This window comes from Colias philodice, chromosome 3 (genome assembly GCF_061535455.1).
Source record: "Colias philodice isolate Cphi_HAF_F1 chromosome 3, ilColPhil1 Martin Lab GWU primary, whole genome shotgun sequence".
In the NCBI taxonomy this organism is placed as follows: domain Eukaryota; kingdom Metazoa; phylum Arthropoda; class Insecta; order Lepidoptera; family Pieridae; genus Colias; species Colias philodice.
Window position 1 is genome coordinate 1,218,070 of NC_143088.1, and position 13,071 is coordinate 1,231,140.

At 32.8% G+C, this 13,071-nt stretch overlaps 1 protein-coding gene across 1 annotated transcript; it reads right to left on the reverse strand.

Moving 5' to 3' along the window:
- Positions 1-813: 813 nt before the first annotated feature.
- Positions 814-12,734, reverse strand: LOC149489352 (uncharacterized). The gene is made up of 7 exons (XM_089712408.1): positions 12,438-12,734; positions 9,175-9,317; positions 7,955-8,040; positions 5,821-5,904; positions 4,714-4,841; positions 3,396-3,491; positions 814-1,549 (listed from the first exon to the last, which is right to left on the reverse strand). The coding sequence occupies exons 2-7, from the start codon at positions 9,307-9,309 to the stop codon at positions 1,065-1,067; spliced, it is 1,014 nt and encodes a 337-aa protein (XP_089568534.1). The 5' UTR covers positions 9,310-9,317; positions 12,438-12,734; the 3' UTR covers positions 814-1,064.
- Positions 12,735-13,071: the final 337 nt, after the last annotated feature.

The window sequence follows — 13,071 nt, forward strand, 5'->3', positions numbered from 1 at the left end:
GTAATAGGTTATTGGTCCAGTCGCTTATGAGATCCCACCGCAGGAGTGTGTTCATAGTTTTTTTTGCTAAAACCAAAATTTTATGTATATTTATAATTAGGAGAATAGGTTGCCAGTCAAAATTTGGCCGCAAGCATTTTTAATTAATTTTTTTTTCTAATCGATTTTTCGGAAAACATTTCGTTCACTTGTGATTAAATGTAGTCTAAATCATGGCAAGTCATATTATGAAAGATTCAAAAAAATCACGATTGCCGTTTTTCACCTGGCCGCAACCTCTTCACAGCCTGGTGCAAACAGGCTAATGATTTCGATCCAATTATAGATACGTTTATAACGCACATTTATGAATAACTAGCTTTACGCCCGCGGCTTCGCCCGCGTTTTCAAGGAAAAACCCGTTCCCGTAGGATTTCCAGGATAAAACCTATCCTATGTCTTTTCTCGGGTATCAAAATATCTCTATACCAAATTTCATACAAATTGGTTCAGTAGTTAAGGCGTGATTGAGTAACAGACAGACAGACAGAGTTACTTTCGCATTTATAATATTAGTATAGATATATAAAATTAAAGTTTTTTTTTCTGTTAATTACATATAAATAACAAGTGAACGAGATGTTTTCCGAAACATCTCAAATTTTCTCCTGATTATAAATATACATATAATTTTGGTTTTAGCAAAAAAACTATGAATGCACTAATCTTGCTGTGGGATCTTAGACTATTATATGCAAAAATTACAAATCTTTTCTCATTTTAACACCAATGTAAATTTATTATTGGTAAAGAGTGTCCAAAATAAAACCCAAATTCTTATGAAAAAATAAATTTATTGTTCAATAACTATCCTATAATTACGTATTTCGAATAGAGATAAAAAATATTTGGCACAAAACAAGAGTGAAACAAAATTAAATAAATATATCTAAGCACCAATATTGGTTTTAACACTACACATGGGCGACCATAGAGTCCACATACAAGTCTTTTTATTATTAACAATAAACATACTAAATTCGATTCAATATAATATACAACAATCCGTCTCATGGTTAAAATTATCACACTTTCATGATTTCCTCTTGACTCTCACTGGCGGTTGGCTTAACATTATGGCAACACGTGATCTGAGGACTATCCTCTCTAAGAACTGCACTCTCTGAACCGTCTTCACTATCATTTCTCTCGTGAACAATAACTTTTGTATCTTGACTAGACTTGCAACATTTCTCTTCTGGCGGCGTCTCTTGTTTCTTTTTGCAGCAGCCCTGGCGTTCAGTTCTGAGAAGCTGCGCATCTTCCACGCTAGGGCTGTCTTCTTTTTCATTTTCGTGGTGACAGTGCGAAGTTGACGCTTGTGATTTTTTCGCTCTGGCAACTTTTGACGGGCATCGCTTGGCGCCATAATAGCACGTGGGGTTTTGTTCCGTGGACGTGCTCGCGGGGAAGTAGTGTGAGGGCTGTATGCAGGTGCGCGTTTGGCAAATGAAAATGTCCGACTCCGTGCTGTGTGTGGACGTTAGAAGCGGCGGGGTTGAGCTCTCCGCTGGAAATAAAAGATATTCTTAATGGTCATATCAATGGTTTATGTAGATAACTAAGTATACAAATTAAGTAAACAGTGTGGAAATTTTCGATGGGCCCGGTCGATGCAAGTAAATTTTCGAAAAACTTTGAATGCAGTTCTATTTCTTTTTAAAAATAAAGGAATGTATTCTTTCAGCAAAATTTGCTATTTTCAGTATTTCAAGTAGGTACTTTCCCTCCAGGACCAGTCACAAAATTTGCACACTGTATAAATTACTAGTCTAGTCAAAATCTTTCAAATTTTACTATGGTGGAAAATAGGTTAAGCTATATAAATATATGTTTTGCTACCAAAAATACATTGAGTTTTCAAACTACTTCCTAAAACGGATACACGGGTAGAAAATACAGAGGAAAACAACATCTATCCGCAAATAAACCACTAATTCAACGTACAATCAAGACTGCATTGCCAAAAGTACCTCATAGCGTAAAGCGCGATGGTCAATTAACTATTTTGGGCGAGTGCGTAACGAAAGGCCTCGTTTACGGCAAACAGCGATACGGGATATGAGATCGAACTAGCTTGAAGCGATAAATACATAACTCAAACTACCAAGCACTACGGCCTCTCTAAATTCAATCTATGTGATGTTTACGAACACTTTTAAAGGCTCTAACGTAAACAGATATTTACATTAGAAACATGTCATACAAAATACAAAAAGACAACACAACGTTGCGTATTACGTACTACCCTCATAATAGATTGATTGAACAAAAAACAAGACCAAAAACTACTAAAAAGCCTACAATCTAACTGATATCTCGTACTCAAGAGTTCGGATACGGTTCAGAGAGCGCAGTGTCAGTCTGCTGCAATTCGAGCGCGTCTAACTGCTTGCACAGCTTGCCTTCGCACTGCTCCCAGCTACACTTCTCCGTGTTACAGCGATCTGGGAGTTGTGTGTATTGTTACCCGGCTTGTAGTGGTCTGATTGTCTGTGTGTCTGTCTGTCTAGTTGTTACCTATACAATATAACAGATATCTCGTACTCGAGCTACTCTTCTCCGTGTTACATCGATCTGGGAGTGATTTTTTTTATCGCTATAGCGGACAAACGGCGTGTCAAACGAATCCGCTTGGGAACACCGAAGATGGTAAATAGCTCCATAAGACGATTGTTCTCGGCAATAAAAGCCCAGAAAAAGCGCACTGTGGTAGAACTTAGAAATCGAACCCAGAAACTTGATTTTATGCAAAAGGATTGAATGACTGGATTTTCGTTACTCAAACGGTTTTCAATAAATCAGATTAATTTTATAATCAGATGTAGATTATTACTTCTACTACTAATCGCGTTTAACATAGACATTAAAGATTTTATGATTATTTTTAGGAAAGATATGTAATTTATAATGCCGCACAACCCAAATACAATAAAAGCACAAGTGATCTAGAAAAATAATGTAACATTTATTCATTTAAGTAGTGCTCTGTCCCTTTCACGCTCAAGTCATTTGTAATCAAGAAGTAAGTATTTATAGGCAAGAAAGAAACAACAATACTGATCAATTACATTTTCTAAAATTTATGAGTAAAGCAATTTATAAATTACATACTAGCTTTCCACCCGCAGCTTCGCCCGCGCAGTCAAAAAAAACCCGCATAGTTCCCGTTCCCGTGGGATTTCCGGGATAAAACCTATCCTATTTCCCGGGGTAAAAAGTAGCCTATGTCCTTTCTCGGGTATCAAAATATCTCTATACCCATGCAAATTGGTTCAATAGTTAAGGCGTGATTGAGTAACAGACAGACAGACAGAGTTGCTTTCGCATTTGTAATATTAGTATGGATGAATTACCTGTATCATCACACTCCGGAGTACAAATGACCATCCGCTTGGTGCCGAAACATTGCATCTGCAGAAGAGTCAACTTGGTCCCGAAAAGGAAATAACCTGAAATAAGATTACACTTTCAAATACATTTTAATTGAAAGCTAGCTTTTCGCCCACGGTCCTACTTACAAACACACTACATATTTTTTTTAAGCTATTGCATAGCTTCTATCGCGGGCCTTGAGCGCGGGGACCGAATCGAGAAATTCCGTAACGAAAAAACCTCACGCTCCCCACTCCGACGGGCTCGGAGGTGTGGCTTGAAGGCAAGCTATGCTATAGCTTTACCGCGGCAGTCCCCGAGTGCCACACGTCTTTTTTATTCCTTTCAAGTTTGTAATAAAGAATCCAGCCTTGGATGAAAAAGCAAAGACAATTTATCCAAAATCATTGTTCCTAAGTTATAACTTTCATAAGTTATAAGGATACAGAGAAACGGATAACTTTATCGCTATTCTTCTAAACGCAAATACAGAATTCATAATATAATAATGTATAAATAAATGCATTTCAGAATATTGACTTAGAATTGTACAACATAATCTATTTAGAAAACGCATTTGGCGTATTTCCAACTGTGTCATTACATACAATGCATAATACATAATAATTAATAGGTTTTGTGATGCCAAAACTCGTTTGGTATCTAATTTTTGTACTTTAATAAAACTAAATTAACTCTAACTCTTTTAATAAAAATATTATTTTTTACCAATCACTGGCAAAATAGAAGAATATCAAGGTGTGTAATCATGTGTATGAGAAAAGTAATCTACCATTTTGTTTTTTCTAGTAAAAGCAGTAATTTTAGTTTATTTTATTGTTTTGACCTGAAATGGTGTTGCCCAGTTCAGTGGTCTGAACTTTGAAACAATTTATTCAAGGCAATGTTCAGAGAACTGGTGTTCTCAAACTCAGTACACAGTAACAGAGGCAAATGCCTCTGTTTGCCCATATTGTTCTGTTATTCTGAATGTTTAATTTTTTGCTTTTCAATAAACTGTTGTCTTTTTTACACGCTTTATATTAGCTTCACCTGTATGTTTGTAACCGACTTCTTTGGGCGCGATTTTGACCCACTTTAAACGGCCAGATTTCGTTCAAACTTTGTAGATTTATTGAGGACCGATGACAATACACTAATTTGATAAAATTTTCTATTTTTTAGTTCGGTTTTCTATAAAAAGCGTGTTTTTTAGTTTTTTTAAACTATTATTATTTTAGTTAAATATTTTATGATCTATTATTGTGTAACAATCGAGACAGATCCTACAAGACTCACCCAGCATCATGCCAAAGACGACAGCGAGCATGAGATGCACGTTATACACCATGACCACAAGCATGAGCAGGTAGCCCACTATGTTGTGCACCAGGAACACTGTGGTCTGATGCAAGTTCACGAGCGTCCTGGAGGGGCGGAATATTTTCTGTCACTTGGGAATGATGCTTGACTATGTTTATAGAAATTACACCAAGAAGGATGTAGGAGGCATCCATTTTGGCGCAAGCTTAATATTTCTTGTGTAAATATGTGTGTGTGAAAAGTAAATGTAGAAAACATTTACATTTTGTTTCTTTATTACCTTTAAAAATTGCTATTACTTTAAAGTTTAACCTATAGGAGAATTCGGAAGTTGCGGAAGAATTTTTCTGGAAAATATCGGTTAGAACTTCTATCTAAAGAAAGTTACATTAGATAAATGCAACAAGTAATTTTAGCCTAGCGTCGTGGAAAATAATTGATAACCATAATAAGGCTAATAATATCAGGGATTATTCGTACGGTTCCGTTCAATTTTTTCGATTCAATTTTTTTTTCTCATTTTGACGATCTTTAATTTATGCCTTAATAGGTACTTTGAATTTAAATTGTGTTATCAACAGCCAGATGGCGATTATTAATCACCATAAATAAATTGCACCATAATATTTATAAATAGAATAGATAACTGTCATTGCCTCAATGCGAGTACTATGATTTGGATTTCACTAAGCGATCCATTACACGCACTGAAAAAGCAATTATTTCGAAAAATAAAATAATAATAAAAACATATGACTGAACCATACAATACATTGTTAACACAAAATTCAGACTATAAGTAGTTTGGCAAGTTGCCTTTAGTCTAACATTTTATTTATATATTTTATTTTATTAAGACCTATATAATATCTATGTTTCAACCATATTATATTATTTTAATAGTTTTATAGCATGCAAATGCTTAATAAACGAAATCACGAGGCGGGACTTGAACCCGCGTCTCTTTGCCAAATCGGGGCACCTACGAACACATACCACCGATCCTTTAAAAAATTATATTCTTTAAACATTTTTTATACATATATTATTTTTATTTGATTCAACTCCCAGTGTGATAATTACCTCACTTGGAATGAAGACCAGCGGCTGACCTGCCCCGTGCTCGTGTTTCTGCTCGTCGTCGGCTCCATGGGGTTACCTTGTTCCCTGCAATTTTTATACAAACTTAAACTTGATAATTTGCTATTATTATAGCAATCACTTCGTTTAGTATTTATTCTGATTTTTTATCCTACATAATATACTATCGAGTACCGACATCAAACTTTTTTTGGCAAAATTTGGTACATTGACCGTAATTTTTAAATTAAATCTTTCATTCTGAAAATATAAGGTAGCTTTTTGCCCCTAATCCTGTTTATACAACTTTCGCGATTTAAGGTCCGGTTTCGAATCCGCTTGCTAACCATGTCCATTACAGCCTAATTTCATACATAATTTGTCATTTTTGCTGTCAGATAAGCTACAAAGAACACATCAGGAAACCGGCCCTAAATACTACATGCTTGGTCAGACTTATTATGTCATAACTTATTTAGAACATAGGTACTAGCAAACCGGGCGAACTCCGTTTCGCCACCAGAGCGTCAGGAAGGAAAACCCGACTTATTTTTATATAGTAGATCTGAAAGCTTTGGATACGGCCCTTAATACAACATGCTTCGTAGTACTTATCATCTCATTAACCTAATAATAAGCTACTTTACGTCGTGGTTACAAAGCAGGTCACGGTCACACCTCTTACGGTAACATTTTATTCGCGGCGAATGCTAAAGGAAACATACAATCACATTATCAATGAATACATGGAATTTATATCAATTTATTGGAGTAATAACGAAATAGTTTTATGCGTTCGTTTTACGTCATTTCCTTAATTTTATTTGTCGTAATTTTATATGAAGCGTTTCTAAGTAAGTAGGCATTGGACAAAATTCTTTCGATTTTATTTTCTAAGACATTGGTAATTAAGTTTAGTTACATAGCATTTAGCATACTTATAATAATAATCAATGCGAAAAATAGACGTTACATAAAAAAAAAAACTTCAAAGGTCTGAATTCTACTAACTATAGGAATGGAATTTATGAGCAGAAAATCTCTCAACGTTATTACATTATAGGAATTGCCATATATACTACATGCAAAAACATCAATTATGTCTATATAATTCGAAATTTTAATCAATGTTGTTTTGAAGGAAGCAAGAATTACAACGCGAACGGTTATTGAGAAATTGCGGGATGTTCTACCGATTGGTTTTTCCTGCAACATAACCGCACCCTATACAAACTCGTATATGTATTTGTATAAATGTATATGTATAAACTGTAAAGTTTAATAAACTTAACCTTATTTCATGATAATTAATTCATCAAAAGCAAAGACAACGAATGTAACGAGTTTGAAAAAAATAAATAACTTTCTTCGGAATCGGTACTCAATTTTGTATCTAAGTACATATATATTATACTAGCGGTCCGCCCCGGCTTCGCCCGTGGTACATATGAAATAATTTGGAAAATCCAAAAGTGCACGCCTCATATTTTTTTTTTAATAAATATTTATTAATTATTATTTTTGTTTATTTAATAACAATTAAACCACATCGAATCAGACCCTGAAAAATGAAAGGGTTCTATTCCTGAGCATACTCAAGCGTAAGAGAAAAAAAAAGACTCGATTAGTAAAGTATTTCGGTCGCTATCGTGTTAACAAGAAAAAGGATCCGCACATACAGACACACGGACGTCCAAGACAGAACTTTTTTAAACTGTTTTTTAACTAGTTTAAATAACAAAAATGACATCAAAAATATCATGAACGTTAAAAATAGTGTTTTTTCTTAATATGTGTGTGTATGTATTATCTTACAAGTGCAATGTATGATACATAAAGACATTTTAAGTTTGAAAAATCAGATGTTTTGCGCGAAGTGACAGTAGTACCCACCTCAACGCTTCGCTTATGAGGCGTGCAAAATAGATGTTGGCCGATTCTCAGACTTACCCGATATGCACAGAAAATTTCATGAGAATCGGTCCTCCCGTTTCTGAGGAGTATGCAGACTAACATTGTGACACGAGAATTTTATATACAAGATATGACTTAATAAAGCGAAAAATTGTTTATTTTTTTTGTCGTATAGTACGAAATTTATCATCTTTTGCATATAGATAACTGTATAAATGCTTACCGTTCACATAGCAAGTTTCTCCTCTCATCCGACCTGTAAGGGAACAGCTTCTTGTGTGCTTCCCGCTGCACCCTCGCTAGATATACCTGCAAAGGACATACATATTTGAAAGAACTGTTTTTAATCTGTTGATAACATAAAATAAAAAAACTTATAAGCCTGTAATTGTTTTAACTTTTAATTAATTTAGACAACAGAGTAAGAAAAGAGGCATGTGGACCACAGGATATTTAGTGGTCAATACTGGTCATATTTTTTTATTTAAACTAGATATTAAATTGTATTTAATACGGGTATAAAAAAGATTTTATCATTCATGCATTCTACTCTACAAGAGATCCTATTAAAGCTGTTAATTTCTATACATTTAGCAGTGTAAGTGCAAACTACGTAACATAACTATGTAAAAACTGACAACATTACACTACTTTTAAGATAGTCGTGCAAATATCATTAGGACTTGAGCAATGTAGTGACATATCTCACGGGTTGTGTAGACTGTAGAGATTAAATCGGCATTAATCAACTTTGTACAAGTTTATGTGGCAAGTGAAATACCAAAGCAAAAATAAAATTTTATAGTACCTAGAACTAGCTTTCCGCCCGCGGTTTTGCCCGCTGTGCCTTAAACCTAATTATTTATACATATAAACCTTCCTCTTAAATCACTCTATCTATTAAAAAAACAGCATCAAAATCTGTTGCGTAGTTTTAAAAATTTAAGCATACATAGGGATATAGGAACAGAGAAAGCAACTGTTTTATACTATGTAGTGATTAATTGTAACTAGTTATTAAATCGCAAATATAAGCCTAATTTTAGATATGTATTCCTATCAAATCCAATTATTATAGGAATAAGGATTTTGCGTTATTATAGGTTTGTTAGTGAATGGAAATGCCAGCAAATTCAACGCCCCCTTATCTTGCAATATCATTGCATTTCCTAACAATTGTTGTGCACTGCCTCTCTCTTTTGCATACGCAGTTTAAATATTTATAAATACTTCAACAAGACCTACATTTATATTATTTACTCTGTATTGTACCATATACATAAAAAAAACATCGTTTTTGTATAATAAATCTTCAATTATTGTAGAATTGCTAATTTTTAAAAGACTTCGTCTAAGTCTAACTTAGTGAAAAATGAAAATGAAAATATTAACTAATTTAATTTACCTTCATTTTTCAATTTAAATAAATAATTTTTAATTTACCTTAGACGCCTCAAACAGCAGCGCGACGAAGAAAAGCACGATCCATGTGAGCGCAAAGCTCCATCTCGTGTTGATGGTGAGCCCAGCGAAGAGTAAATCACCCACATCATAGCCGAACCACATCCACATGTGCATCTTGGCGCCTTTTATTTGCAAATTTAAAAAAAAAGTTAACTTTTTTGAATCAGTGACTTTTTATACAGATTTTTTTAGAAAATTGTCAAGATTGGCGAAAAAAGGAGGGAAATAAAGCCGAGCTAAATTCTAAAAAACAATTTATGTGTGGATAACGTGAAAAATTCCGTTATACGTCTACTTACTACTTACTTCTAGAATATAACTCTGCCCTACTACTCCTAAAATAGCTCTATTCTTTTCTATTTTTTTTCCTGTCTTTAAAAATATTGTCAATATGTGTAATTTCAACAACTGCGAATGAATTTCACGCGCGAAAGACAATAAAGTTAAAAGAACTAAATGAAGTACATAATTGAAAGCCATATCCGTGTCTGAAAGCAGGCAATATCTTTACCACACGTATAAAACTCTTTTTATTACAAATAAAAGCACAATTAAATAAATGGACTGATAAGGGATTGCTATAGTTTTATATCTATTTCCTTCACAAACAATTTTCGGAAATGAAACCACATATTTTATTTAAAAAAAACATACCTATTGCGGAATTTGATAAAGAAATGCGCGTAATTTGTTCATGATGAAGGTTATTAATTATTCGTTCAGTTAAGATTTGATAATTATTAGATTATTATTATCACTTGCAATAACCAATGCTATCAATAGATTAATTTGTTATTATAAACATTAAACATATAAGAACAATGGATCGAATCGTAGATTATGTTAGTTAAACAATCTTTCGAATTTATTTTCATAAGAATAAAACAATCCATTTGTTGTAGATTATTGTTTGGTAAATAATAGTCCGGGAGCCAGTGACAGATTTTCATGACCAAGTCCATCCCAATCGAAAATTTGTAAAATGCATCCCAGGACTTATAGGTACTATGAACTCTCGCGACCTTCAGTGCGACTACGTGGGTGGGGCGCGCAGTGCAAGCCTGGACGCATGGAGAAAAGTTTTTTCAGCCATTTCCTCTCAATTGCAAATTAGTCATATATATTCTTTTTTATTATCTAAGTAGTATTTTTGAGTTTGAGTTTGAAAGAAAAACAATGCTAGCTGACCATAACACGGAGGATTATACGTCAGCTGTACGTTAGAGTGGCAAAGGGTGTAGTTTTATAGAATTTTTTTATAGCCTATAGCCTTCCTCGATAAATGGGCTATCTAACACCGAAATAATTTTTCAAATCAGACCAGTAGTTCCCAAGATTAGCGCGTTCAAACAAACTCTTCAGATTTTAAGTTGCAACACGAAAAAATGCCACTGAATAGCGATGCCGCGGGAAACATCTACTTCCTTTTACTATGGTCTACTTGCATATTTTATCAAAAATAGAAACATGATAAGAAATCAAGTCTATTTCAAGTTTAAACGGTGTTATTAATCTGTTTAGTATTTAAATATACAATTTCTAAACATAGACTAATATAGAGAGTGTTAACAAATTGGACAACATTGGCATATACATATACTCGGATTTTTAATTAGATAAAGTAAACTGACGTTTTCTGTGTTGTCAGTTTTTGATGAAATAAAAATAGCGTTGTCACAAAGTGAATGATTGAAAATCGGGAATGAATGAAATTGAATCGATCGTCTAGTGAATATTTAGTTTGTAACAATATAACATCAAATAAACACAACAATGACAACAAACACAACGTAATTAGTTACAATTAACGAAAAAATTACAAAAACAATAACGTAAACAGCGTAACAATAAAAATAAAAAAATGATTATAATTACACTCTACTAGTAACTTATATCTTATGTAGCTTTATATATTATAATTAGAAATAATGTTATTTTATAGTTTGAAATGATGAACTATTCACAGTCATTGTTCATTCATCTGATTGAATGAGAACTGAATTCCTCACTATTACTTTAAATGTGGCAACATTATTTTACAAAGTGACATTAGCTGCTGTCAGTTTACTTTATCTAATTAAAAATCCGAGTATAGATGTGAAAATATTTTATTTCCAAACTGTCTATATGTTTTTAATCTCTAAATTTAAATTTTTACTATATCTGTTATTATGAGTATCTACTAGTAACCTTAGAATACACTGAGGTAGAAACGGCATACGCGTAAGAACACGCTCAGTTTGAAGTCAGATAATTAACTTGGTTGTGTTTAGTTGGCCATGTTGCTAACTCTTTTTTCTTTCTTTTTTATTGGTTTAAATGTATATTCTATATTTGTCTAATGCGGAACAGTTTACGGCTAATTTGTTCCCATATACCGATTCTATGTCAGTTTATACATATATTTATTCTAAGCTAGTAACAAATAAATACTTGAAACTATAAAATAAATTCGAAAATTTCATACAAAAAACTACAAGTTTCTTCCTAGTTGCTTCTAAGTATGTACAATATTACATGCAATAGAAAATATTATGTTCTATGCAAGATAATATGAAACTCGCAAATATACAATGTATCTTAAATCAGTAAACAAACTGATACTAAGTGTAGATAAGCATGCTTAACTTGTAAGTAACTTATCAATAACAACTTGCAAGAGACAAACACATCAATAATGATATTTGGCCTATATTTTAATCCTTTTAAAATTTTCTATTTAATCCTACATTTGAAGATATAAAAACAATACTAATTAAATTCTTCATTTGCATTAATGATAAATAATCTTGATTAACTTTTTATACTAACTTAATTATTTTTGCATTTTGGTGAATAATTGAGCAAATAATGCAATAGTCTGTGTTTTTCTAATATATATTTTAACTGACAAATTTTTAATACCTAAGCAAAAGTTAACAAAACAAAAGACCACATTTTTTTCTTTCATAATATGTCCTTTCAGGATTTAGATATATGTAAATGATTCCCAGTTTCTTATTTTTACATACATACTAATGGGCATATAAGATATATGTAAAATATATATTTTAGACAAAATTCGAAATGTACATATTACTTTTTAATTTCCTTGGCTTATTTTTACGTCTAATTTAAATATTAAAATATATATACAAAACTGTGCTTTATCTAAATTTATGTAAATTAAATTCACATGCCCTGCAAGTGAAAGTCACTGTTATGTTGGTTTGAAATGTTTTTAATAAAATAAATGTGCTTACCTTCAACTCCTACAGTACTTCAGAAACATTAAAAACGATACATCTTTTCACTTATAGGAGATATTTTGCCCTACATTGAACGATAACAGCTGTATGTCTACATTCTTATCACACTGATAAATATCACAAATTGAAAGTAAATGTAATAAATAAATATTTAAAATTATTCCCGATACGCAATTTTGTTATATAACAAGTGACTAGCTGAATCTAATCCGTAATGTTGAGCACTGAATGTAATAAGAATAATGAAAGTGAATTAGAAATAAATCCATCGAACCGAAGGACAATAATTTATTGAACATTTGACAGTTGACACCTAGTCGACATCTCGCATTTTAAATTTGACACATATCAGCTGTCCAGTATTTATTTATTTTTCATATTGGCAAATCTGGCTGTGGCAACTCAGTACTGCCAGTGTTCGGAGGAAAATGATTATTTTTAATGAAAGCCAGATTTTATACAGTATGCCATTAATCTGCTAATTTCCGCTTATTAATAAGAGTAACGTTTTTTTATTATCCCCGTTTTCCAATTACAGCACTAGAGCGCATTATGCGGCATAATGCTTAACTTGAATGTTCCAACTACAGCAACGCTTCGCACCACCTTCGCACAATCGAGCACTAAA